This window comes from Aquarana catesbeiana, linkage group LG11 (assembly GCF_042186555.1).
Source record: "Aquarana catesbeiana isolate 2022-GZ linkage group LG11, ASM4218655v1, whole genome shotgun sequence".
NCBI lineage: Eukaryota > Metazoa > Chordata > Amphibia > Anura > Ranidae > Aquarana > Aquarana catesbeiana.
In genome coordinates this window covers 109,054,350-109,081,780 of record NC_133334.1, presented here as the reverse complement: position 1 = coordinate 109,081,780, position 27,431 = coordinate 109,054,350, and the positions used below count along the sequence as shown (strand labels likewise).

The following is a 27,431-nucleotide window of genomic DNA, read 5'->3' as shown; positions in this document are numbered from 1 at the left end:
ATCCGACTAGCAAAAAGAAGTCCTTGGATTTGAACAGAACTGAACAGAATATGCAGATCTTGATCACGAAGATCTCTTTATACTGACACTAACTAACTATCTAACTTCAAAGTTCTTTTGTCCATAGTTACCAATAAAACCAGGGATCTGGCAAGGTCAGTGTCTTTCCCGTTTTATCCACTGTGGTAATGAAATAGACAATGTCATCTTTTCCGGGCCTGCAGATGACTACTTTGTCAGCATAGATGTGCCGACCGAAGTTCCAGTGCATAAAACATCCACTAAAACGTTCATCCATTTTAACAGACCATCCAGTCTTTCGGAAAGGCTTAGGCACAGACAAATAGTCCCAAATAGCTTCACTGTACCAAAGTTCCCGGTTAAGTTCAATCACTTGCATTATATCCTGGGGCACATAGGGGAACTCCAAACCATACTCTGCAGCCACACGCTTGTTTAACATTCTCTGCAAACGTGCAATTTTGGGCAAAGATCTGTCTTTCCCTATACCAGGAGGCACACAGGAATCCAATGATTTGCTCACCATAGACCCAGCCAGTGTCTGTAGTGAACTAGCAACTTTCGATAAATTCTCAGTAACAGTACTGTGCAGCTCCACACAGGGTGACGTCTTCCCAGAACTCAGGGCTGTCCATTCAGGGAAAGTCATAGCAGAGGCAACGTCTTTGCCTTGTGACCACAACAGCTCTTGTGACATAGTCTCAAATAAGTCATCATCACCGGAAAGATCCGGCATGGATTCTATTTCCAAATCTCCCAACTCTTCCGCTGCAGATATTCATTTACAGTCCCAGATACATTCCCCATCAGTGGCTTACCCGTTCCTGACGTGGACTTTGGTAGCTCCGTTTCAGGTAACCTCTGAGGTAGGCCTCGACCACGGCCCCGGGAAGCCTTCACATATCCCACCTTCCTTTGAACAGGTACAACAGGTGTAGGTGTAGTGGACGCAGAAATCAAAGTAATGTCCCCTGATGAGACGGCGACAGCAGTGTCTCTCTCTGGAACATTGCCAGCAACAACAGGCAAAGTGGTGGCCTGCCGTTCTCTCTCTGTAGTAGTAGTAGCAGCTTCTACTGTGGCGACACCTGTTGCCCAATCCATCCGATAAGCAAGGGGCGGCGTGGTAGGTTGCTCCACCACAAACAAGTACTCTCCACATTGCGGAAATCGGCCAAATGGACGAAGATGCATGGCCAGTCCTTCACATCGATGGCAGATCATGCCCAGTCCCTCAGTATCTCCTGAGGTATACAGAACAAACCTCCCCTGCGGCTTCAAACGAACTCCAGTATCCGTAAGCAGGGTTCCGGTCAGCATAGTATTCAACAAGGTGTTTGCAGGGAACAATCTCGGTCCCACAATTGGCTGCATCGCCAGAAAAGACATGGCCACACTCTGATCTTCTCAGCACGATCATGGGGCTTCTCTTTTCCTCTGGCGCCAAACACATACACGGCTCCTCCCACTTGTTCCTCTGGTCACGTAGTTCCCGGGCTTTCACAAGTGCCCGCCGCCTACGCACTCAAAAATAAAGTCCTGCAGCTTTAACCCCTTCTCTTCCTGCAAAATTTTAACAAAGTCCAGCTCTCATCGTAAACTCCCAGTGAAACACTTCTCTGGGTTGCGAGAATTGACAGTCAACAAATCCCGGACGACGCCCCCACATGTAGCAATAACTCTCGGTGGAGCTGCTGGTTTAAGCGGGCTTGTTACCTTCACTCTCCTTCCTTCTGTTTCAACGGCACTGGGTCTAGGGTTCCGTTGAGTTTACCTCCGGACGATACAAGCACCAACAATTGAGTACGTTTTCAATGCTTTATTGAACAATTAACGAAGGAAGTAGCAGGAAAGAGGCAGAAGGGAAACTGCAGGGAAAGCTCAAATATCTTTCTGTAGGTTCTTGACAAATGTCCTTTAGAGTTGAGTATTACAGTAGAATGCGCTCCCCTCGTGGGACACACCCTCCCCTCGTGGGAACCCAAAAATATGGCGTCTGGCCCATAAATACCCTCTCCCAGAATGCAACTCGGAGGACCACCTCCACCGAGTCGTCCCCCCGGGACAGAGGAGCACCCATACGCTTTGACACGTTGCCTTTCCAACACTAGCCAGTAGTAACAGCGACACCCACCGGCTCAGTATGGAAACACACACAACGTCAGCCAAGCTGTAACAGAGGCAAATCTAACTTCTCTAATGAACAAATTACTAAATTTACCTATCAGATGGTAGATCGCAAATCTACCAGCGCTACACAAGCTATTTCTGAAACTTACAGAATTATGGAAGTTTCTCCGCCTTTTGTCACTGCGCACTCAACAAGCGCCTTGTTCTGCATCTTGGGCTGAGAGGGCTGGAGCCTCACCAGAACAAATTTGCAGGGCTGCCACATGGTCCAGTTTTTCGACCTTCATTAAACATTATCGCCTGGATCTCCTATCAGCTCAAGAAGAGGCGTTTGGTCGCAAGGTCCTTCAGGCAGTTGTCCCTCCCTAGACTGGTAAGTTCTGGCTCATTGTCTCATGGGCTGTCCTGGAAGACGCTTAGAGAAAAGCTGAGTTAGACTTGCGTAACTCGTTTTCTGAGAGTCTTCCAGGACAGCCGGGTTCCCACCCGGTTTTGTCTTGAAGTTATGTGTATTATGCATATGTTTTACAGGGATGTCCTACGGTTCTCGAATACTGACATGGGGCCTGGAGGACCGCCCTCTTATCTGGTGGGGGTTAATGTGTTTCCTGTCCTGGTAGGAGGTGGGACGAGGGCGAGAGGATGTCCGTGATAGGCTGAACAGTGACTCACTACTGGGAAACCGAGTGTTCCGCCTATCACGGACGAGGAGGAGGCGTGGCTTTTGTATACTGGATGGCCGCCATCTGACTGCATGACACGGTGTGATCAGGTGTGCAGATCGGCACAGTGAGGCGTGCAGTGGGCACAGTGAGGCTGCAAATGGGCATTGTTGACCCTCTTTTCCACTTACAGTAGCTGCTGCATTTCCTACCCTAGGCTTATACTTGAGTCAATAAGTTTTCCCATTTTTTTTGTGGTAAAATTAGGTGCCTTGGCTTATATTCGGGTCAGCTTATACTCGAGTATATACTGTACATGTTTATACCTCCCAGCCATTTATAAATATTTCTTTACGCAGTATGTACATTTGATTACTAATTTGCCTTGTCCAGTACCTTGTGTGCTAAGTGTTTTGGATCAATAATGCTTTATTATTTATTTATTTTTTTTTTTTCTTTGTTTTTTCTATTTTTCATTTTCTAGGTTCATGTGTGCACAACTGCCTAATCCTGTCCTAGAGAGCATTAGCATTATAGACACGCCAGGCATATTGTCTGGGGAGAAGCAGCGGATCAGCCGAGGTACGTGTTAATGCCCAATGTTTAGTTTAGATATTTTGTCAGAGGTTTACTTGTGTTCTTCTGTTTAATTATTTTTAACCTTTGCCAGCACTCACTTGATCCGATTCATGCTTGCAAGTACCACTACTTTCTCATATTTTAGAACAGAAAATGTTTACCTCCAAAGTTACTGCAGATTTTATGGGGATCCTGTCAGCATTATGCATGAAATGAGGTCAAGTCTGCCACTTTGCTGAAATCTATTTTTGTCTTTTTTTTTTTTTTTTTTGCAGTTTTGCATTACTAGTTTCCCAGTTTGTTTTCTGCCTTCACTGCGTGTATTGAACTTGTGTGTTCGGGTGCCATTCTCAATGAGCTTGACATAAATTTTTTTTTTTTTTTTTTTTTTTTTTTTTAGCTGTTTGTAACGCTTTAGAGAGACTTCTCATTTCCTTTACCAGGGTACACCATATGACAGGATATTTTAAATAGGGGAAATTCTCTTTTTGAGAGCTATATCCTCAGTGGAAAATTTCCTTTTACTTTTTTATTTTGGGGACAACTGTAAAATTTTGAAATTCTTACCTTCTGTCTCAGAGACAGAGCGGGAGTATCTCAGCAGGGACAGGAACATCAATAAAAAGCCAACAGGGGTTTTTACCCATCGCTACTTTATCCAAAAGTTTTTGGCTTTAGAAACACTTAAAATATCAGGACATCAGTTCATGTGACCACTTTTAATGAATACATTGGCCACCGTGGACAGAACACATACCAGCAGATTCACTGCTTTGTGGTCTGGTGTGGGTAAGCATTTTTTAGTTTGTACTGCCAAGCCTGGAAAAACAAGGGCCTAAATGTGAAAGATCCATATTTTCATTACTTTGAATCTGACAAGTATTGTGCTCAGTCTACAGGATTAACCCTTTCCCTGATATTTTCCATTTGTCTTGGGATTAAAAAGCTTAAAATGAGCTCACAGCTGACACAGATTGCAAATATATTTAAAGGATAAGTTCATGTTCCCACTGCTGCAGCTGCCGCCCCCTGCTCATCTTCCCTATGGCAGCAGTACCCCGTACTAGTTGTCACTTTAAAAACAGCGCGCTCCACCCACATGGTAGCGTCATTCATACACAGAGCTCTGTGTATGAACTACAAGTCCCGACATCCTTTGCGGCTGACGGCTTGAAGTTTTCAATTAACTACCACGGCGCTGTGGTAGTTCATTGATTCTTCCTGTCAGAATGTATCGGCTATCTTGTACAAGGTACAAGCAAGCAGATGCACTGACAGGTCTGCAGGAGACCTGCATGGCATCAGCGATCTGCTGATTGCTGGTGCAATGCTTTACTGGCTCCTGCAACTACAATAAAAGTAAACTTCTCCTTTTTAACCTTCTACCCTCTGTGGAGTAAATCAGGAACTGCTTTGCTCTGAACACTTCCAAGTTCAGAGCTGTCAAACCCCAGTGGCTCTGGCTGGGAAAACAAGCAAATTGAGCACAGATTTTGCTGAATTTGCTAGAACAGAGGGTGGTCTCATTAACCACTTCAATACCGGGCCTAGTCTGGCACTTCTCTCCTACATGTAAAAATCATCATTTTTTTTTTTGCTAGAAAATTACTCAGAACCCACAAACATTATATATGTTTTTTAGCAGACACCCTAGGGAATAAAATGGCGGTCATTGCAACTTTTTATCTTGCACGGTATTTGCGCAATAATTTTTCAAACGCATTTTTTTTTTGGAAAAAAAAACTGTTTCATGAATTAAAAAATAACAAAACAGTAAAGTTAGCCCAATTTTTTTGTATAATGTGAAAGATGATGTTACGCCGAGTAAATAGATACCTAACATGTCTCGCTTTAAAATTGCGCACACTCGTGGAATGGCGCCAAACTTCGGTACTTAAAAATCTCCATAGGCGACGCTTTGAAAATTTTTACAGGTTACCAGTTTAGAGTTACAGAGATGGTCTAGTGCTAGAATTATTGCATACGCTCTAATGAACGCGGCGATACGTCACATGTGTGGTTTGAGCGGCGTTTACATATGTGAGTGGGGCTTACATGTGCATTCGCTTCTGAACGCGAGCTACCAGGGACGGGCGGTTACATTTTTTTTTTTTTTTTTTTTTTACATTTATTTATTTTTTCTTTTTGATCACAAACATCCCTCGTAATAGGAATCTATTGTGACAGGTCCTCTTTTTATGGAGAGAGGCGGGGTCAATAAGACCCCACATCTCTCCTCCAGGCTGGAAAGCATGAGATCGGAAAAAAAAATCTCATACTGATCGCGGCTTTGTTTATTTTCGGGAACCCGGGCGTGATGTCATAATGTCACGCCCGGGCCTCCGACGGTCATAGAGATGATTGGTGACCATCTGGTCACCGGACATCTCTATCGTCATCATTCGGCGCCAGTCGCTTCTTTCTCCGAGCCCCCTATAATCCCTATAATAACAATCAAGCGGTGGAACTGGATGGAAAGTATGATATCTGGATGATGCCTGTAGCTGCAGGCATCATTCAGATATCCCCTAACAAATGAAAGGACGTCATATGACGCCCTTGGTATTGAAGTGGTTAAAGAGAGCCTCACACTTTCCCAATGCTATCACATAGGAGGCTTGTTGGTATCTTTGTGATAGCAATTCATGTAAGTGAAAATTTTGAAGTGTTTTTAAATAATAAAAAAAGGAACCCCACCTCCCCACAAATGCACAATCCATACGCTCGCCTAGGAGGTCTGTTCCTAAGTGAGCAGTGATCATGCTACACATTGGGTATATCCATGTACACTGTAGTGAGTGGAATAATTCCAAGCTCATGACAGTGCCCGCCCCTCGTGCTACTGAAATTACTGTTATTTTCATACCATCCGCTCTGTGTGTGTGAGCTCGGCGCTCACGTCTCCTCCACTCCTCCTCTTGTCCCGCCTGACGTCAGTGGGGGAATCTCGGCCTCGCCCACTGCAACTGTTAGATGGGGAGAAGAGAGAGCCGGCTCACGTGAGCGCCGAGTAGCGCTCTGAAATGAGGTATTATCAGCATTTTTTTTATAAATCACACACACAGGGGGACACCGCATTAGGACACAGAGCGGATGATATGAATTAGTCAGAGTAGCTTAACAACCACTTTAAGTCACACCCCTGCATGTACTTGTTGGGAACAGGTGCGAGAGTTTGTCAGAGGAGTTGGCCGGCACTGGAGGTCAGAGTGTATGCCCGACAGGGAAGGTTTTTTCATAACTCATTAGCCAACTTGCCTATTGGGTAGTGATGTCAAGAACTGTTTGCATGTATACACAGGGATTTTTTGACCATTTATTATGCCTGAAAAATCCTAATGGTTCTGGCCATATACAGTTAAAATATTGCAAAGAAGACTCTTTCTTTTCTTTGTATACAATAAACAATTAGACAAAACTGAGACAGATCTGCAAAATGCAGCTGAACGACCTTGCCTTGATCTTTATCGAAGTTTGTTGGTTCTGTCCTTCAGGTTTTAGAATACATATAAACACTGAAATCTCTTTGGCATTTTTCATTATGCTGAGGGTGTTAAGGCGTGCTGTGTATAGGACGGTATTCCAAGTTTATAAAGACAGCTATTCAATCAAAGGGGTTTTCTTTCCAAGAAAGCATTCCCTTCCCCGGAATGCCTGGGATAACTGTACTGTGCCAGGCAGTACCATTTTAAAAATCCTGCTCGTGCTTGTGATATTTAAACATTGCAGTCTTGCATAACCATTTATTTGACTTTTTTTTTTTTTTTTTCGGACTTCGTAGTAGGGCTGTTGAATTTCATTGTTAAAATGTCTCTAAAGATAGTGGCATAATGTGGAACAATATTTATGCAGAACTCTGAGAAAATATCTCCCGAGATGGAATAAAGGCTTCAGTAACTTTGTAGAGTTCTACTTCTTAAATGTTTTTAATGTCTGCAAAAAGACAATATATATGAATCTAATTGTGTTATGTGGCAACAGTGTCATATTCTCCTTGCTTTAGAGCAGAGACTATAAACTTCCTAAACAAAGGGCAGTTTACTGTCCTTTAGATTTTACAGGACCAGACTGGTCAGTGGGAATTAAGCGGTGCCCCATATGGATAAAGGCAAGCAAAGGGTCTCGTCCATCTCCCCCATACCCCCCCCCCCCCCCAAGCTGCAGTTTAGAGGCTCTGGAGCAGCGATGGCGAACCAACTGGCACGCAACCTAAGTAACAGAATCACTAACCCCGGCAGCCAATCCTCGGAAAGGAGCGCACACTGACTGGCCATCACCAGTGCGCATGCTCGGAAATGAGTCGCAGCTAGTCCAGGGACATCATCGCGCCTGATGCCACACTCAAAGCCATGCCGCATTCCAGAGTCTATGTTCAGGAGGGGGAGCATAGGTGAGAGGGGAGGGCGGAGACTCCTAAAGGGGCCATTACTGTAGCAGACCGTGTGATTTCCCAGGGATTGTACATATGGTGGGGTGAGCAGAGTTCTGTCCTCCAGGCTGTTTTTGGATGTCTGGTTGTAGTGATTATTGGAGATCAGGTTGCTTTCTTCCATTGTAGAAGTGATCTTTAGTGACATTGATTATTCCCCGCCCCAATATATCAGAAGGAGTGATGACTGTTCTACATACACCTGTCCTCTGAACGCAAGCACATGACCTCTGACACACCGCTCTGTACACCTGTTGAAGTTTGGGCACTCAAGCTCAAAAAGGTTCATCACCATCACTGCTCTAGAGGCAGCTGTAGACCTGCATTGGAAGCATCTCCCTGCTGCTTTTATTATGGATCTGTACATGTGCTTTTCTCCGCTTCTCTTGCTGTTTCTTGATCATTACCCCAACCAGTCATCGGGGAGGCCAACTTGATATCAGGTTTGTAAAGCTCTGCTCCTTTACAGATTTGACCATCTCCACACAGATACTTTAAGTAGCAATGCATGGTAAGCCAGTCTTGGAGAAAAGATCTGCTGTAGAAAGCCTTCAGACAATACTGGGTACTAGTCATTTGTCATCTGTTTGCCATTTTTTGGGCATGGCTTCTACAGTATAAGTTCTTTTTAGGCACAAAGATAAGCCAAGTAGCTTTGTCCTGATTCATGGCCATGCACAGGACATATAGATGCCTATGGGAATTTCTCATCTAATGGATGGCAACAATGAATTGCATTACTATGTGTAGAACTTATTCTGCATAGCATCTAGAATCAGAAAAGCTCTGGAGGTAAAAAAGCACCAAATTCCACCCACAAAACACATAACCTAGCCAAACTATTTTTATAAGATGCTCTAAAATTTTGCAAATTCTTAAGGTAGAAGTGAATTGGCATATACTGCGTTTTAAAAAGGATTGTGAAAGTACATTGTTGGGGGTTTACATACAATTTAAGGCAGGGGTGCTCTGCTTTTTGAAACGCGAGGACCACTTAGGTGATTTGGTAGCCTGTCGTGAGCCACAATGGACTATAGGGTTTTACCGCCCCCCAAACTGCAAATGTAAACAAGTCCTTTACACTCCTCAGCCCCGGCTACCTGCGGCTTTCCTGCACACCAAACCTGCAGGATCTAATGGAAGTCTATGACAAAAAACAGCAACACTCACAAGGAGTGTAATTCCTCTAATGGGACTTTCAGGAGGGTCACTCAAAGTGAAAGTACAAAAGTACAAATTTCATTTAAATATTCTTCCTACTTTTTGTACTTTCACTTTGAGTGACCCTCCTGAAAGTCCCATTAGAGGAATTACACTCCTTGTGAGTGTTGCTGTTTTTTGTCATTTATATAGGGATGTGGGTTCATTCTCAAATTTAAAACTCATATTGGGGTGACACCTTTTTACTCATAATAGAAGTCCTATGGGCTTGCTGAGGTCTTGGGCCACATCAAAGGGCCAGGGGTTGAGCATTTCTGCTTTTAAAGGCCTCATTCACACATGCATGCAACTCTTTCGGGACGCAGCAGATTTACAGACTCAGCCACTCATTCTAATTTGGCAGGCACGCACACTGCTTCAGAGCTGCTCACTCACCCCTGCATGCCTGTCAAATTAGGAAGCGTGGCTGTTGCCCTATAGCTGCTGCCTTCATAGAGTTGCATTTTAGTGGCGCCAGCCGCATAAGCAGCCAATTTAAGCTGTGTGAGCCACTGCACCCATGTGAATGAGGCCTAATTGTTAAAGGGGTTGTAAAGTTGTTTTTTTTTTTTTTTTTAAATAACAAACATGTTATACTTACCTTCACTGTGCAGCTCGTTCTGCACAGAGTGGCCCCGAACCTGGTCTTCTGGGGTCCCTCGGCGGCTGTTTCAGCTCCTTCCCGCAAGCATTTACCACCTTCATGCGAGCTCCCTCGCACGGTGGTGAGTGCTTGCGGGCGCGCTCCCGTGATACAGCTGGCGGCTATAGCCGCTCGCTGTATCACTCGGCCCCGCCCCCCGGCGCGCCGCGTCATCGGATGTGATTGACAGCAGCGCGAGCCAATGGCTGCGCTGCTTTCAATCCATCCACTGCAGCCAATCAGCGACCAGGCTGAGCTGCAATGAAGCTGACGAGGACGAGGAGCGAAGATTCGAGGCGTCAGGTAAGTAAAACGGGGGGGCTGGGGGCGGCGGTACTGTCAAAAGTTTTTTCACCTTAATGCATAGAATGCATTAAGGTGAAAAAATTTTTACCTTTACAACCCCTTTAAGATCTCTTTCACATAGAAAGTGAATTGTTTCAGTGGGTTGGCAGATCAGGAGCAGTAAAAACACAACTGTGCAGCACCTAATCATGCGATGCCTCCATGTGTAAGCAAATCTGGCTACTCCTGTACATATATAATTACAATGCAAGTTGAAATTGTAAAATATATATAGAGTGTGTGTGTGTAAACACTCACTGATTCACTAGGTTTGCGAACTTTTGTTTAAAACCTGGCCAAATGCTTGTGATATTCTTTTAACTAATGTTTGATAAATAGACCCCACAGACTGTTTCTCAAAAAGTGGACCCTCCCAAACTGAAGGATAGTATACATGCTGGAGTTTAAAACTCCAGCATGTATACTGGTACTTATTTACCATCCTTCAGTTTGGGAGGGTCCACTTTTTGAGAAACAGTCTGTGGGAGTCTATTTATCAAACATTAGTTAGAAGACTATAGAAAGTGTTTTGGCCAGGCTGTAGGACGTTTCCCTGTATTTTTTTCTGATTTCCTTTGATCGTCTGCTCCGTACAGTGGCCAGAATGTGATCTATCTTTCTGTAATACCTTATAGCGACGTCAAATTACACAGTACTTTTCGTATATATTGAACATTCACATCAGTCCCTGCCCTCAATGAGCTTGCAATCTAAGGTGCCTAACTCACATTTATACACATACTGGGGCCAATTGACCTACCAGTGTGGGAGTTAAACCAGTGTATCCGGATGAAAACCCACACCGTCACGGGGAAAACATGCAAACTCCAGGCAGGTAGTGTCACGGTTAGGATTCAAACCAATGACTCTAGTGCTGCTAGGTGGACATGTTAACCACTGTGCGGTGCCAAATACTTCAGTCAGAAAATATACCACATTGTGGCCACTAGATGATGAAGCTGACAATCATGGGACGTCATAGTGATAGGAAAAGAAAATAATTAACTGCCGGTTCACACAGGGGCGACTTGTCAGGCGACCTAGAGGGAAGTCGCCTCCCGTTCTGTACTATGGAACCGTTCTAATAGGAGTGACGCAAGTCGCTCCGACTTAGAAAAAGGTTCCTGTACTACTTTGGGGGCGACTTGCATAGACTTCTATACAGAAGTTGTTTTGCAAGTCGCCGTGGAAGTCGTGTGCAGGTCGCCTCGGTGAGGCGACCTGCAAGTCGTGCCGCCCCTGTGTGAACCGGGGTTTATGCAGCCTGGACAAATGCTTGTGACATTTATGCAACAAATGTTTTATAACTAGACCCTAAGTGTGTTCAGAGCTGAAGTACCATTGTCCCGAGCATATGCAGAGCCCTTGTTTCGCAAACTAAATCTATGATGCGCTAAAATCTAATGAATGCTTAACCTTTCTGCCAAACAGTCCCCAACATGCTGCAAGTTTTATTTCATTTTTTTCATTCGTTCAACCCAGCAGGTTTAAAGAAAAAAAAAAAAAAATTGACCGATTTGTCATACCAGCGATGTTGATGCCACAATCTCCCCTGCACTGCTATTGTATTTTGACAGGGGGACTCCCACTAATTAGATGCTGGTTTTCCAGCATGTCCCTTTGATTCTGTCGGAAAGGGGACAGGTGTATTATGCCTGCCTTTTAGTTACACAAAGCTTCAGATTGCCTCATTGTGCACCATTACAACCTTCCCCATCAGGTAATGCCTCCCAATGATCTGCGCATGCGCAGGACACAACGTCACTCCAGCTATGTTGATCAGCTGGCGTGGCGTCAGCACTGCGCATTATCTGACGATCTGCAAAGGGAGAATGTAATTGTCAGATTCTGCCTGCCTCTCTGCTCATGTGGGAGAATCGATCAATGGCGTGACAGACGGATTTTAGTGTGTTGCATGATTACATTCTCCCTTTGCAGATCCATGGATAATGCCTGCGATCTGCGTATGTGCAGCGTTGGCGTCACACCAACTGATCAACATATCAGCTTGAGTGACGTGTCCTCCGCATGCGCACAATGTCTGAGGTTTTATCCGACGGGATGCACTTTTCGATAGAACATTGGCATCCCAACAACCAATGACCTCAACAGTTGCTAAGGAGGACCTTGGGAACGTGCACAGCATCCTTGTTTGCCTCTCCCTGCCCCTCTCTGTCAGCTCTGGGGTCACATTAACTGCATAAGGGAGAGAAACAGAAGTGAAACAGTGGAATATTGGTGCCAGTGTGCAAAGGTGTATTTGCTTAGAATACAATCACCTCTAGCATTGGGTTGGGTGTTCTACACATCTGGATGTTGCTGCGTTATGTAAAACGTTTAGTTTCATTTTTAGAATGGGGTGCTGCAGAATTTTAAAGAGTGCCTTCACTGAAAAAAGTTGAGAAGCTCTGGCCTAGACAGTCATTACACTAGATCAGCTTGGATGCTTTGTGTCAGAAAGGATCTTTTGTGGGGGAAGGGGAGGTGAAAGCATTTTTCTCCTATGTACACAGCCACTGTGATGACTTTGGCAGCTGTCTCTTCACAATTGTTACCCACATTAATTTTCCACAAACTAACCACATCTCTATTGGTTGTTCCTGTATTTGTTTCACTCTTCCCCGCCTGCCTCAGTAGCCCCTTCATGCAGCGTACAGGAAGCATTGTGTGGGGGGTAGATAAGGGACCAGTAACCAATATAGTAAGCTAAACCAAGGAAGTTTCCTGAAACAATGCAGTAATCTCCTAAGAATGAAGGGTGTACACTGATTTCTTTTATTTGCATTCATGTTTAAGGATCTGACACGCATGTTTACTGTGGTGATTCTCCTTAGCTTTCTTTTGGGAATAAATTTGGCTAGATAGAATCTTTTTGGGATTTTATATTTGGATTTTTCTCTTTGGCACATTTCTGCTTTATTTTTTTTCCCCAGTCCATTGGCAAATAGCACTAAATGAGTAGAAATGACGTGGCTAAACGCGGCATGTAAATGCGGCAAAATGGACTTTTTTAAACGTCGGTTACTATCTGTCAAGTTAAATCGTTCAGGAAGTTTAGAAGCAGTTGGGCATTTTTTTTTTTCAGCTGCCCATAAACTCTCCTCGGTTTTCTTATAACATTTGTCCCTGCCTCCAAAAATAAAATGACGACCCTCTAAAATGTTTTTACATGTCTACCTGTTGTAGGAATTCTTTATATGTGTAATGGGTGGGTTATTATGTCCTAACTGTAGATGTGGTGTATATACAACCCCGATTCCAAAAAAGTTGGGATAGTGTGTACAGTCTACATAAAAACAGAATGCAATGATTTAGAAATTTCATGAACCCATATTTTTTTCACAATAGACAACGTAGCAAATGTTTTAAAATTTACAATTTTAAGAAAAAGATAAGGTAACTTTGAAATTGATGGTAGCAACACATCTCAAAAAGTTGGGACAGGGCCACGTTTACTACGGTGTAGCATCCCCCTATTCTTATAACACTCTGTAAATGTTTAGGAACTGAGGAGACCAGTTGCTGGAGTTTTGGGAGAGGAATGTTGTCCCATTCTTGCCTGATGTAGGATTCAAACTGCTCGGCAGTCCTAGGCTGTCTTTGTTTTTTTTTTTTTTTTGTTTTTTTTTGTTTTTCTTTTTTATATTTCCAATTGGTGAAAGATCTGGACTGCAGGCATGCCAGTTGGGCACCTGGACTCTTCTACAAAGCTACGCTGTTATAGATGCAGTTTAGCAATTTTTTTATTTGTTAAAAAAAAAAAAGAAGGGATCCTTAGGCCCCTTTCACATTTGTGCGACCTGAAAGTCGCGTGATTTTTGCCTCGACTTTGGATGTCAAGTTGTGAATTATTTTTTTACCATAATGGAGGCAGTGCATTGTGGTAAAGTTGTAACTTTAGAACCACTTTAATTGCCGATTCACACCAACGTGATTTCAGTGCCAGGTCCCGCATCTCTGCGGGTGTCAGTAGAGCGTTGACACCCCCAGATCGGTTTGCATATCGCAGTGTGAACTGTCAAATGGTTCAGGAATTGGATCACCTGGATCTGATTCCTTGAACACCCTTGCGATCCGATTCCAGTGCGAACCAAAAAAGGTTCCTGCACCATTTTGGTGCGAATGCAATGTGAATTCAGCCATACAATATGTATGTATGGCTGAATTCGCATTGCACAGACATAGCATGTGATCTGCACAGCAGTGCGGTGTGAATCACATGCGATGTCTAAGGATTCACCAGAGTGAACCCAGCCTAAAACACACTATTAAAATAAGCACAGCAGCAGCCAGATGGTTTTAAAGGGATATTTAAAGTTTCTGTAATCAAAAAAAAAAAATAAAATCTTTTAAAAAAAAATAAACAAGTTATACTTATTTGCTCTGTGCAGTGATTTTGCACAAAGCAGCCCAGATCCTCCTATTTTTGGGTCCCTTGCTGGTGTTCCTGGCCCATCCCTCCTGCTGAGTGCTACCACAGCAAGCACTTTTACTATGGGGGCACCCGAGTCACTGCTGTGTCAATTCAGACACGGAGCCGTGGCTTGGCCTCGCCCCCTCTCTCCCCTTATTGGCTCACTGACTTTAACAGCAGCGGGAGCCAATGGCCATTTAGGAGGGAGAGTCCCCAGACTTCGTGGCTCTCGTACAACATTGCTGGATCGAGAGGGAGCTCAGGTAACGGGGTTGCTGCACACAGGGTTTTATATCTTCATGCATAGAATGTCTTTAGAACCACTTTAAGCCTTTGTAGCAATGTCACTGGCTGCCTAAAAGAGTGTACATCTGTGATGTACAGTATCTCACAAAAGTGAGTACACCCCCCACATTTTTGTAAATATTTTATTGTATCTTTTTATGTGACAGCACTGAAGAAATGACACTTTGCTACAATGTAAGTAGTAAGTGTACAGCTTGTATAAGGGTCCTTTCACACTGGGGCGGTTTGCAGGCGCTATTGCGCTAATAATAGCGCCTGCAAACCGACCCGAAAGTGCCGCTGCTTTGATTCCAGTGTGAAAGCCCCGAGGGCTTTCACACTGGAGCGGTGCGCTAGCAGGACGGGAAAAAAAGTCCTGCTAGCAGCATCTTCGGAGCAGTGAAGGAGCGGAGTGTATACCGCTCCTGCCCATTGAAATACCGCCGGCAAAGATCCTCTGCAGAGGCGCTTCACGGTGGTTTTTAACCCTTTCTCGGCCGCTAGCGGGGGGGTATAATAGTGGTGCTTTACCGCCGACCCCGCCCCAGTGTAAAAGGGCCCTAACAGTGTAAATTTGCTGTCCCCTCAAAATAACTCAACACACAGCCATTAATGTTTAAACCGCTGGCAACAAAAGTGAGTACACCCCTAAGCGAAAATGTCTGCATTGGGCCCAAAGTGTCAATATTTTGTGTGGCCACCATTATTTTCCAGCACTGCCTTGACCCTCTTGGGCATGGAGTTCACCAGAGCTTCACAGGTTGCCACTGGAATCCTCTTCCACTCCTCCATTACATCACAGAGCTGGTGGATGTTAGAGACCTTGTGCTCCTCCACCTTCCATTTGAGGATGCCCCACAGATGCTCAATAGGGTTTAGGTCTGGAGACATGCTTGGCCAGTCCACCACATTTACCCTCAGCTTCTTGGAGGGGTGTTTGGGGTCGTTATGTTTGAATACTGCCCTTCGGTCCAGTCTCCAAAGGGAGGGGATCATGCTCTGCTTCAGTATGTCATAGTACATGTTGGCATTCATGGTTTCCTCATTGAACTGTTTAGACATTAACAGTTCTGTTTTTTATTTTGTTTTTAGAGGGGACCGCAAATGTACGCTGTTATACAAGCTATACGCTCACTACTTTTGTTGTCACATGGAAAGAATGTAATAAAATATTTATAAAAATGTGAGGGGTGTACTTACTTTTGTGAGCTACTGTATATAATAGGTCTTTGGTAGACAAAGGATGGTTCTAAAGTCAAAATGTTTTTCACCTTAATGCATTCTATGCATTAAGGTAAACGCTCCACTATCTTTACCAGACCTAAAAATGGATACAGCGCTGTTCCAGCTGTAGCTCCACTCCTCCACTTCCTGGTCTCACAGGAGACATAAGCAGCAGTGGGAGCAATAAGCCCCTGTTGCTGTCAGACTCCTGTGAGGAGAGAGTGGGGGCATGGCTTACAGGAACTGTGTGTGTCTATGGACGTACACAGCCCAACTTGTGAGTGTGCCCACATGGGTGCCCCCTTAGCACAGGTTTGCTGAGGGGGCATTTTGAAGGAAGGAGTCGCAGACAGCACCATAAGAGGACTCCAGAAGAGGTGGTAAGGGACCGCTCTGTGCAATGTTGTTGCACAGAGCAGGTAAGTAGAACATCGTTTTTTATTAAAAAAAAAAAAATCCAAAAAAATATCCTTTTAGTATCACTTTAATATCCCTGAAATATAATCTCCACTTATTCTTGATCCTACCGCCATGTAGGAGTAAATTTAAAAAAATTAAAAATTGCCTTTTACTACAGCTTCTGTCAATGAAGCCTAAGGAAGGGTGATGTTGCAGACCTTCAGGCTGGGTTCACACTATTGCCAATTGGATGCGGAATCCCCTAAAATCGGCTTTCTATGGAGCCGATTTTACATATCTCCGATGCGGCTCCGGTGTGAATTTGCACAGGAGCCCTGTGCATCTTTTGGTCTAAATTCGGGCTGAAAGCGGATCTGAAACGGCGAACCAGGACGCTGGGAGCCGCATCAGCATTAGGTGTGAACCAAGCCTTAAGTGATTTGTAAAGGTTCGATTTTTTTTTATAACAAACCTGTCATACTTGCCTTCACCGTACGAGGGTTTAGCCCCGATCCTCCTTTTCTGGGGTCCCCCTGGTGGCGCTCCTGGCTCCTCCTCCGCATCAAGTGCCCCCAGAGAGAACCGCACCCGTGCGGGAGCGCTGCCGAGTCCTGCTGCTGCGTCCTTTGACACAGACAGCCAGACTTGGCCCCGCCCTCTGGCTCCGGTGTCACTGGATTTGTTTGACGGCAGCGGTAGCCAATGGCTCCCGCTGCTATCAATCTATCCAATGAGGACCCAAGACAGTGACTGGAGCTGCTTTGCTCGTTCTCGTCGCTGGAAAGATCGGGTTCAGGTAAGTAAAAGGGGGGCTCTGGGGCTGCTGCATCACAGGAGGTTTTTCACCTTAATACATTAAGGTGAAAAACCACAAGACTTTACAGCTTCTTTAACATCGTGGGAAAGCTGAGAATCCCAAATCTGGTGAGAAGACACCCTATAGCATGTGTGTATCTTCTCAAAGAGTTAGATATGTCTACTATTCCATTATCTTGCTCCTGACATCACTCTCACCTAGGTGTAGCAAGCAGAAGCCAGGGTGTAAATTTTTATTTCATTTTATTTAATTTTATTTTTCTGCATTAGTGTGTGTGCGTGTGTTTTTCCTTAATGCCGCATTTTTACAAGGGTGGGGGAGGGAGTCTTAATAAGTGGACTTTGATGCAAGCTTTACTTTAATCATATTCATTTCATCATAATCTGTGTTTCTAATAATGTTGCTATGCTAACTACAAACAAGTTAAGTGCCAACAATTTTCGAGATTAAAATGAGAGGAAACTTAGTTTAGCGTGTAATAAAAGCATCAATGGGCCAGATGTTGGCGAGATGTTTGATAACGGGTTTATTACCTTTCTCCATTGCATTGGTATTTGAACAGGAAACTGAAGTCAGCAGGAACAGGCAAGCTATTGTGTCGATTGCACCCTGGGACATCTCTACTTGAAATACAAACTTCTTCCACTTCACTGCATGGAAGATTCATTGTGGGGAGGAGGTTTATGTAATGCCAGAGTTATGAGAGCAAGGAAAAGTGTCTTGCCTGTTTTAATATGGACTAGATTAGCAATATAATGTATGTATGCTATAACTGCCGTAAATTTTTTTAAAAAAAGAGAGAAATTTTGAGACAAATACAATGCATATCTAGTATGTATTAGTGAATTTAACACACTTATTATCTTGGTGGAAAATATAAAATTGTATTCAAAAGTAAAGCTTGGCCATACATGGAGTCATTGATCAATTTGATAACTTCCCAATTGTCTGCGTAATACATTCCTTCTGTTTTATGCTACATTGTATATTGCAGAGCCCTTGTCTTGCCTATTGCTTTAATTGAATATGTACAACATAGGTGCATTTCTAAAGCCAGCCATACAATGATCAAAATTCAGCCAGTTCAGCAGGGACTAGCCAAATCTCAGTCCATGTATGGGCACTGTGGTTAAACAGAATTCGATCTTCTGGATCAGCATCCTCAATAACTGAAAATGGATATTGCCAGGAAGATTTTAAATTATTATGAGGGAAGGGTGGGGGCTACCTGTTCTCATGTATAGTTGAAATGTTCTTAACCTATACAGTCCTTGTTCCATTTGTAGTTTTTAAAAAAAAAAAAAAAACTGTTTTAAAAAGAAAATTTTTGTTTATTTACTGAATAAGCTGTACTTTTTATTTCAAAGCGTAGTACTTTTTATATACGCTGCATTTCACCTTTCTGGGTGTAATAGAATGACTTTCAGTTTGTAAAACCACTCCACACTGAATTTTATTTTATATTTTACTTTTCCCGAACATTTCCATTTTTTTCTGGGGGGGGGGGGGGCTTTTTTTTTTTTTTTTTTTTCACATGGCTTCAAAAAGAAACGTGTAATTTTTTTTTTTTTTTTTACCTCTCCTTGAAATATTGGTTGCCTGGCTATCATGCTGAATGATACTTTAGATACTGATTTACTTTGAGTCATTGATGTAAAACAAGTATGCAGCTCAGGATTTCTGTCTGGGTGCTACCTCCAGGTCATGGACTCAGACCACTAAAGCCAATAAGCAGCATTAGAGACAAATTAAATATTATTATTATACAGAATTTATATTGCGCCAACAGTTTGTGCAGCGCTTTACAACATGAGGACAGACAGTACAGTTACATTACAATTCAATACAGGAGGAATCAGAGGGTCATGCTTGTTAGAGCTTACAATTTAATATAGTGCATGTGTAGGCCAAATTGCATTTTTTAGTTCAGTGGGCTTAATATCCCTTTATTTTTTTGCTGATTTTGTCCAATTGGAAAGATTTCCCTTCACTTCCTTTCCCAGAGATGCAACAGTGAGTGAGAGGAGATCTCTACAAAGCTAGGGGAAATCTCCTCCTAGCCAGTTGTCATTGGATTTTTCTGGATTGAAAGGTTTGCACTTTTTCTGGCACTTTCTGATTACATGTAGTAATCCATATTTTTTGCTGCAAAATTTCTTAGAACCCCAAACATTATATATTTTTATGAACAAGAGGCCCTAAAGAATAAATTGGTGGGTGTTGCAATTTTTTATGTCACACGGTATTTGCGCAGTGTTTTTTCAAACGCAATTGTTTTGGAAAAAATAATTTTTTGTATTTTAATGCAAAAAAACACCAACATGAGCCTATTTTTTTTTTTTTTTTGTAAAATATAAAAGATGTTACATCGAGTAAACATGTCATGCTTTAAATCTACGTACGGTGACAAATGGCGTAAATAGCACTTTCCATAGGCGACCCTTTAAAAGCCTTTGTAGGTCACCATTTTAGATTTACACAAGAGGTCTGGTGCTAGAATTACTGCCCATGATCTGATGATTCCTCACGTGTAGGACGATCACTGTGTGCATTCGGGACCTGCACGTGTGTTCGCCTTTGTGCGGGGGGGGGGGGGGATGAGGCAGGGGCACTTGTGACAGGTACTCTTAGTGGAGAGATCTGGGGTCTATAAGACCCTTAAAAGCATTTGATCACACCTAGATTAGTGTGATAATGTGATTTTCATTTTTAAAAATGGTGCCATTGCTTCTAGTTCCCTATATCCTAGAGACGAACAAAGCGATTTTCTGGTCAGTCTACGGTTTTATGATTAGCCAGCAGTAGCGCCGACTGGTCAATCAGGTGTCCCAGTGGGATGAGACGGCCCAATGAAGCAGTGAAAGTAGACGGGGGGCATCCGCTAGGATTGCTTTTACAAGAGAGACAACCGTCAGCTCTAAAAAAAAAAAAAAAAAAAAAAAAAAAAAAAAAAAAGATGTCTGCAGGCGGCATCCTGGTATAACCACTTGAAGTCCAGCGACGTATCTGTACATTTCTGGTTGTCGAGTGGTTATGTCTTATGTGATGAAATCTATTTGGACTAACTAATGACGAGAACACAGCATTTCTTAATTTTTCTTCTAGGTAATGGGTTTTTGTAAACTGACAACAGTTGTTGGGAAATCCTTGACTGACCTGCTTACACCGTCCATCTGTAATGTCTTTTTAAAGGGAAACTCGAATGGCTTTGGGGCAATTTTTATTATTTTTATTTATTTATTTTTTTGACTTTAAAACATAACTAAAGGCGCTTTTTTTTTTTTTTTTTTATATAGTTTTTGACTAGAGTGAAGAAGGATTAGATCACCTGTCTGTGCTTTTGTTAAACGCTGAAAGTAAGAAAAAAAAAAAAAAAAAATCCCAAATTTTGGGTTGTCCCCAGAAAAGTAATAGAGGGGAAATCTTCCAATGTGAACACTATATCTGGTGACCTGGGGGTCCCCAAGGAATTCCCTTAATTTGCAGGGATTTCTTCTCACTTCCTTTTTGGCTTTTCAATGGAACACAGATGGTGAAATAAAACTGCGCTAAATCCGTTATTATAAAAACTATAAGCAGCAACTCCCCTGCAAGACATGGGTAAAGCTCAAGAAATTGGTAAACATAGAGTTGCACTAATACACAAATAATAAATATAATAAAAATAATTTATATTGAAAACCTTATAATAATTGTCCACAAGTGAAGTAGTATTAAATCCTATTTGCAAATGTTGGTATTCTTGATGTACAACTCAGCCATCCAACACCATGGAAAGTGATTCGTGCAACAAAGCCACCACCAAAGGAAAAAATGGCTGCTTACCAGCTCCAAATGACCTCTCGCTACAAGAGGTAATACATGCTTGTGGCAATAGCCCAGCCAAAGCCTTTACTGGTTCCTGGAGCTCTCCTATCCTCTGCGGACTCCTTGCCCAGTAAGAGTAGGCCCATTTTCAACAAAATACAGAAAACCTCCACATAGTGTGAAATCTTTAAAAGATTTTATTTATGCATAAAATCACACCTACAGAATTTAGATTTTAAAATTGTCTTGTGTTTGGTGCGTCGGCCTGCACACATCCAAACATCCCGTCCTTCTGGGACTAGAGGGTATCTGTGATGTCGGCGCTATCCATGGTCTTGGAAGGCTGAGGGGTTATGACCCTCCTTTTGTGATTGGTGATAGTGGTAGGGGGCGCTAGTGAGTTAAACAACTGTCAAACAACTCACTAGCTCCCCCTACCACTATCACCAATCACAAAGCTAGTTTTGTCTACACTTTGAGGGGAGCAGCTTATATATAATTTAAAACTTTTTTTTCACATAATTGGATGTAATACTATCAAATTCACTTAAATCCATAGCTCGATGTCTACATAAAATTATAACTCTCCCTTACCATTTGCAAAATGAAAATTTTAACTTTTTTTAATATTTAAATCTTTATTCTACAAATAAGCATTTGTCAATTTGAAAGGATCAGTGAGGAGAGATAGTAGGTGGGCAGCTGAAGGGGGGAAGCATTAAAGTAATATTAAACTCGTCGATAAAATGTCTCATCTGAAAGCTAACATAAAATTGGGAGCCCTGTCAAAAGAGCTTCCACACCCACTAGTGCGGAATGTTCTTCCATGTCTGAACATAGCCCTAAGGTCATACACATGTCAGCAAATTCAAAAGAAAAGCACTGCGTATGGGTATTCCTTCTTTTCACCGTGTTGTCATGTCATTGCTGTGAGTGGTGGTGCAGGTACCGACGCAGCATCTCTTGATCCCAAAATAGATCTGATTTACTGACCTGTTAGAAAGAAGAGCATTTCCAAAAGAAAGTATTTACTACTTTGAATGATATTTTTAGATTTGTTTCTTTTTACTTTTGTAGAAAAAGGTTAGAATATCTGTCAGCTTCTTGCTTTCATTTTCAGAGCTGAACAAGCAGAAGATGCACAGCTGCTCCACATTCTGGCTACTTCAGCCCCCATATTATGTCTTTTCAATAGGAAACCTAGCAGTTTGCACTTTTTAAGGCCCCTTTCACACAAGGGGTCCGATTGGGTCCGCCTTTCTTTTGTCAGGCAGACTCGATTGGACCCTCCATTCGTTATCTGTTTACACCCGGTTACCTCCAATCTGCTAAAAACAAATAGAAGGGGATACATTCCCCTCCATCTGGCCAGATTGGATGGCAGTCGGATGTAAACGTACAGCTGGTCCGTCTACATCTGACTGCCCATTGGGCAGACTGGCCTGTGTGCATGTCCGCTCTGCAAAAGCTTAATACTGGAATGAGCCATTTCTTCCCCTCAGTTTTGTGTGTAAACTTTACACATGTTCAGATACAGGGGCGTTTTTATGAGCTTTTCAAAAACTCATAGTCCAAAGCAGTACAAAATAGGTGTGGTAAGAATGTTTTGAGAGTTACAGTAAAATGGCATTGGGCCAGATGGAGGCAAAAGTGGCACTGCTTTGTTGCCATACTGTGTAAGACCTCTCCTGACTCACCTCATCTGCCTGTTTCTTTCATGGTGCAAGACCAGATTACATGGGCAGTTTACCAATCACTGGGTACTGACAGCCTGCTCTGTATCAGACTGCTGTGTTCTCCTGATAGACAGTGAAAGGCTTCCATGGAGCTACAAAGTAGAGTTGTGCTGTCCCTGTGTACTCTACAGGACTGAGCCATCAGTGTGATGTAGAATTGTAGACCACTGTTACTCTATATACGTTATATCTCCACATGCTTTACACATTTAGGAGTCATTTTGGGATCATTATTGTACTATAATACTAATCTAAAAAGTAGCATTTTTTTGTTTTCATTTTGCTTTTTTTCTTGATGTTATAAATCATTTTATGGTTTTGCGTACCTGTGATTTTTATGGTTTTGCCAAGATAGAAGATATTAAAACCCCATTCTGAGCAAAGTCTACATTAAGTAGACTGTTAGGCCGATATATACAGTGTAATGATGTTGGCTCCATTTAACTCTTAACTGCTGCATATTCATCTGTTCTTCCAGAAAAGTCATCCTTCATCCTGTCCAGGGGCCTGGACGCTCTTGCCTGCTGTATGTGATTTAGAAGGACTGGTCCTCTCACTGCTTCCTGTAGTTCCATCTCCTCTAGGCCTTATGTAACCAAATCAAACAGCTTTGGGTGGGTTTAATAAAACTAGGCAGCTTTTGGCTGTTCCACCCACTGCGGACCTCCAAGCCTCTCTACATAGCTCCCCCTCAGTGTTTTGGTGCACACTCAGCTACACCTTCCCCAATGTTGAGTGTCCTGATATACTATATAATGCTCAGCAGCTTAGCACAGTGACAGATGTAAGCAGGACATAGGACTCCTACTAACTGCCTCTCTACTTGTGCCTCCTGGACTTTTCTCCACTGTACAGGAAACTGCAGCTACAAAATGCTGTTCAGAATAGAATAGCTGCTGTTCTCTTGATGTTCTGCCTCTGTGTCCCACTGCACTATTACCCAGTACACATGAACAAATAAAAAACAAAAAATATCCACACCAGTCCACACAAAATTATTAAATATGTGCAAAGCAGCCACTGTACAATTGTGGTACAAATTGTGGAATGCTAAAGAATACACATGAACTAGCAGCTGCTGAATGGCACTGTGCAGCTAGTAGTATCAGTTTAGTGGAGGATAGCACTGTGTACATTGTGTAGTGGGTAATGGCATGCAATGGGCAGAACATCCAGAGAACAGCAGCTATTCTGTGCAGAATAGTATTTTACAGTTGCTGTATTCTGTATAGTGGAGAATGGCACAGAGAAGAACATAAGCATAGGCAGGACATATAGCTCTTCTCTGCTAAACAGCATTCTGCAGTTGCTGTCGTGTGAGGAGTGGAGAATAGCATATGGGATTCAAACCAAAAAAGATTGTCAAGCAAATGTGTACTGCAAGTAGAAGAGTCTGATGAACTACCCAATCAGTGTCTGGAACTGCTAGCCAACATCCAACACCAGATTGTTTAGCAGTGATTTGGGGGGGGGGGGGGACTGGATGGGATTACTCTACTGACTATGCCCAAGTAACGCTCAACTAGGAAACTAACAACCCGATGCATTCTGGGATATGTAGTTTCATGGGGTGGAGGAGGGAGAGGGGGAAGTTGCAGCACTAAATTTTGCCCACCCACATACACTGAGGAGATAAGAAAGATGGATTTTTATGAAGTCACAGGTACCTAATACATTTTTTTTTTTTTTCTCAGGCTTTGGCACTTTGATGAATAAAAAGGGTTCACATTTTGGTATTGGGAGACCTTTAAGCTGGCCACAGATGAATTGAAATCGGCAGCTTTAGCAGGGACCAAATTCGATCAGTGTGCGGCTGTCCCTATTCGATAGAAGTCTATTGTTCGATCAACTTCTGTTGAACTGACCAGTTGCAAAAAAATTTTTGATCAGCACTGGGTCCTGCTGTCAGAATACAGTGTTCTGATGGGAGAACGCCTCTATCCACCACGCTTGTGTGGATGGAGGAATCCTTTTTTTTGTTTGTTTTTCATTCAGCCTGACAGCTGAATGCAAAAAAACTGCCCATCTCTGCCCAGCTATAGGAGTGTTCTTTTTCTTTGTTAAATTGATTCCAGAATTGGGCTTAAAATTCATTCAGACTTCTTTACCCATAAATATAGTTTAAGGGTGCCTTCAGAGGGGTGATCGGATCTGTCATTCCAACCTAAGCTGCTGTCTGCTGCATGTGAATCCACCTCGGACCTGCATGCAGGCAGCCCACAGAAGTGAATGCACAGGCAGCGACTGCCCAGACACAATCGCATGTCCAAATTTTGGGTCAAAATTTGACATGCGATTGTGTCGCTGTGTGTTCATCCATTTCAATGGGCTGCCTGCAGGTAGGTCCAAGGTGGATGTAAGTACACACCGTAGACAGAGGCTCAGGGTCTGATCGACTGTCTAAAAAAGCCCTTATGTGTTCCATTTAGAAATGATTTTTGCATGGAAAAATTGGGCGAGGCAAAAAAAAATTAAATTGGGCGAGGCAGATAGAGTGTGTGTGTTTGTTTTGTATAGCACAAGTCCTACAGATTTTAAAATTATGCATAATTTAGAGCCTCAGTGGAATCATAAGACTACTGCTTGCAGTGCATTTACAAGGAGGGTTTCTGTTTATAAATAGTGACTGTTTTGTTTGCAGCCTTATAAGGGAAACTGAATTTGACCATCAACCTCTGGCACTTTTCTCATCCCATAGGATTCTAGTAGTTCCATTTAAAAAAAAAAAAAAAAACTGCAGATGAAGGAATGCTCTCCAACTGGAGAGACTGGGAAGCCCTCTCTAAGTCCACATGCTTGTTTCTGTTCATTTTGTCAAGTCTGAACTTTCAAATTTTCATTTTGGGTAAGAAGTAGGCAGTTCTGCAAAGAATGTAAGCCTAAATTCATTATGCTTAAATGCATTCTTATGACAAATTAGTGCCACTCACCTGTGCAAATTCAGCAAACTGCAACATGGAAATGATCCCAAAATTGATTTTTTACTGTTTTTTTTTTTTGCTATTTTTTTATTAAAGTGGAATTTTACCCATAACAGTAAACTGTCTTCAGCATTGTTTCTGTTTCGTCTTGCTGGAGGCTGCCATTTTCTTGAAGCCCAGTGCAGTCACTTCCTTTCTGAGAACTCTCCCCCTCTCCTTGGTCTCAAAAACTGTATGTCACTTTCTTCAATTAAAATACGTATATTTCCAACCTTGATAGTATATTAACATTCGGGAGGACGGATGACAGAAGCTTTAGCCCTCTTTCACACGGCCGGGTAGCTGCTGCTGCAAGGATTAGTAAATTCTTTCTGCTGGAATGACCGGGTTATGTGATCAGCAGCTGTTCACATGTAGCCACACACAGAGCAGTTAGCTGATCTCAGCGCGATGTTAAAGCCGCACTAGTGTGAACCAGAGCTAACACTTTTTTTGTCTCTGGCAGCAGTGTTTGTCACCCCTCCTGATTTTCTTTTCTCCCTCCCTAATCTATGTTCCCTATGCACATTGCACAGTCTGTCGTTCCTGTTGCTTTATTCCCCGTTCAGCAACAGTAAATCTTAAAGTTGTCATCTGTAGGCCTCTAGTGGCTCTGATTTTAGCCAGAGTGCTGAAAATGGAGAGCAACTGAGCATGTGCAGGGGAGGCAGTGTATTACTGGATTTTAAATCGTATAGGCACTTATTTGTAATGTTTTACATAGCCATACCTGCAAAAGGGGCCAGCCTAAAGTTATCCAGCAGGACGTGATTTTTTTTTTTTTTTTTGCCTAAAGTTCCACTTTAATCATTGAAATTTCATATAGTGAGTATTCTATACAATTACCCAAAATAAATAAAATATGTCAATCTCCATCAGTAGGTAGAACTGTGCTGGAAATGGTTATTTCATGTACAGAAAAGTTTTGGCGTCAGTTGGCAAACCCCCCCCCCCCCGCCCAACCACTCCCAGCCCCTCCGCAGTACACAGTGAAAAGTAAAAGTTGCATACCTAGCTGAGTGAATCATCATAGACTTGGCTAAAGGCAACGTCAGGAGAAGTGATCTTGTGTTTCAAAAATATCCACCCTTGAAAATTCACCCTCCTTTCTGGATATGTCCTGTCATCCCACGACACTAGTCACTGTGTTAAGAAGTTTAGCTGGTGCAGCTGAGACCACATATCCTTATATTTGTACATATTGGCTATCTTCTGTATGGTAACATTAGGATGTATGCGTTTTGAGCACTTTGATTTTTCAGACTGTTGGCTGCTCATAGTCTGCTGCCCATTTTTTTTTTTTGTTCAGCCAGCAGGTTGAACAAATTCCTCTCATCCACACCAAAAAGGAGGGGGATGAGGGTATATTCTGACAGGTGCTGTCAGAATATACTGATCAAAGGCTGTAGATGCTGATCAGCAAAAGTTTTTCAACTTGTCCATTCAACCAAACCACTTTAATAAAATTTGTGATTTCAAGTATATTAGTCACTTTTTTTTTTTTTTTTTTTATAAAAACTTAAATAGTGTTGCATGAAAACTATCCTCAAACCATGCCATAAAATCTGTGAATACCTTAGCTATTTTTGCAAAGGCTTTTATTTCATGTTATAGTCTTAAGACAATTGGAGGGTCATAATTTTCATATTCATATACCCTGTACCTGAAAGCATTGCTTTAATATTAGCATAATCGGGTTTTCATCAAAATAAGATTTATTGGGAGGAAAATTGATTTGTTTTTTTGGAACAAGCATTTAAACAGATTTATTTTCCACCAA

At 42.6% G+C, this 27,431-nt stretch overlaps 1 protein-coding gene across 1 annotated transcript in view; it reads left to right on the top strand.

Annotated features, from left to right (window-relative positions):
* EHD1 (EH domain containing 1) overlaps positions 1 to 27,431 on the top strand; it is a 69,259-nt gene that overhangs the window by 15,639 nt on the left and 26,189 nt on the right. The window contains exon 2 of the mRNA XM_073604868.1: positions 3,298 to 3,395. Coding sequence (XP_073460969.1) covers positions 3,298 to 3,395 — 98 coding nt within the window. The remainder of the gene's footprint in view (positions 1 to 3,297; positions 3,396 to 27,431) is intronic.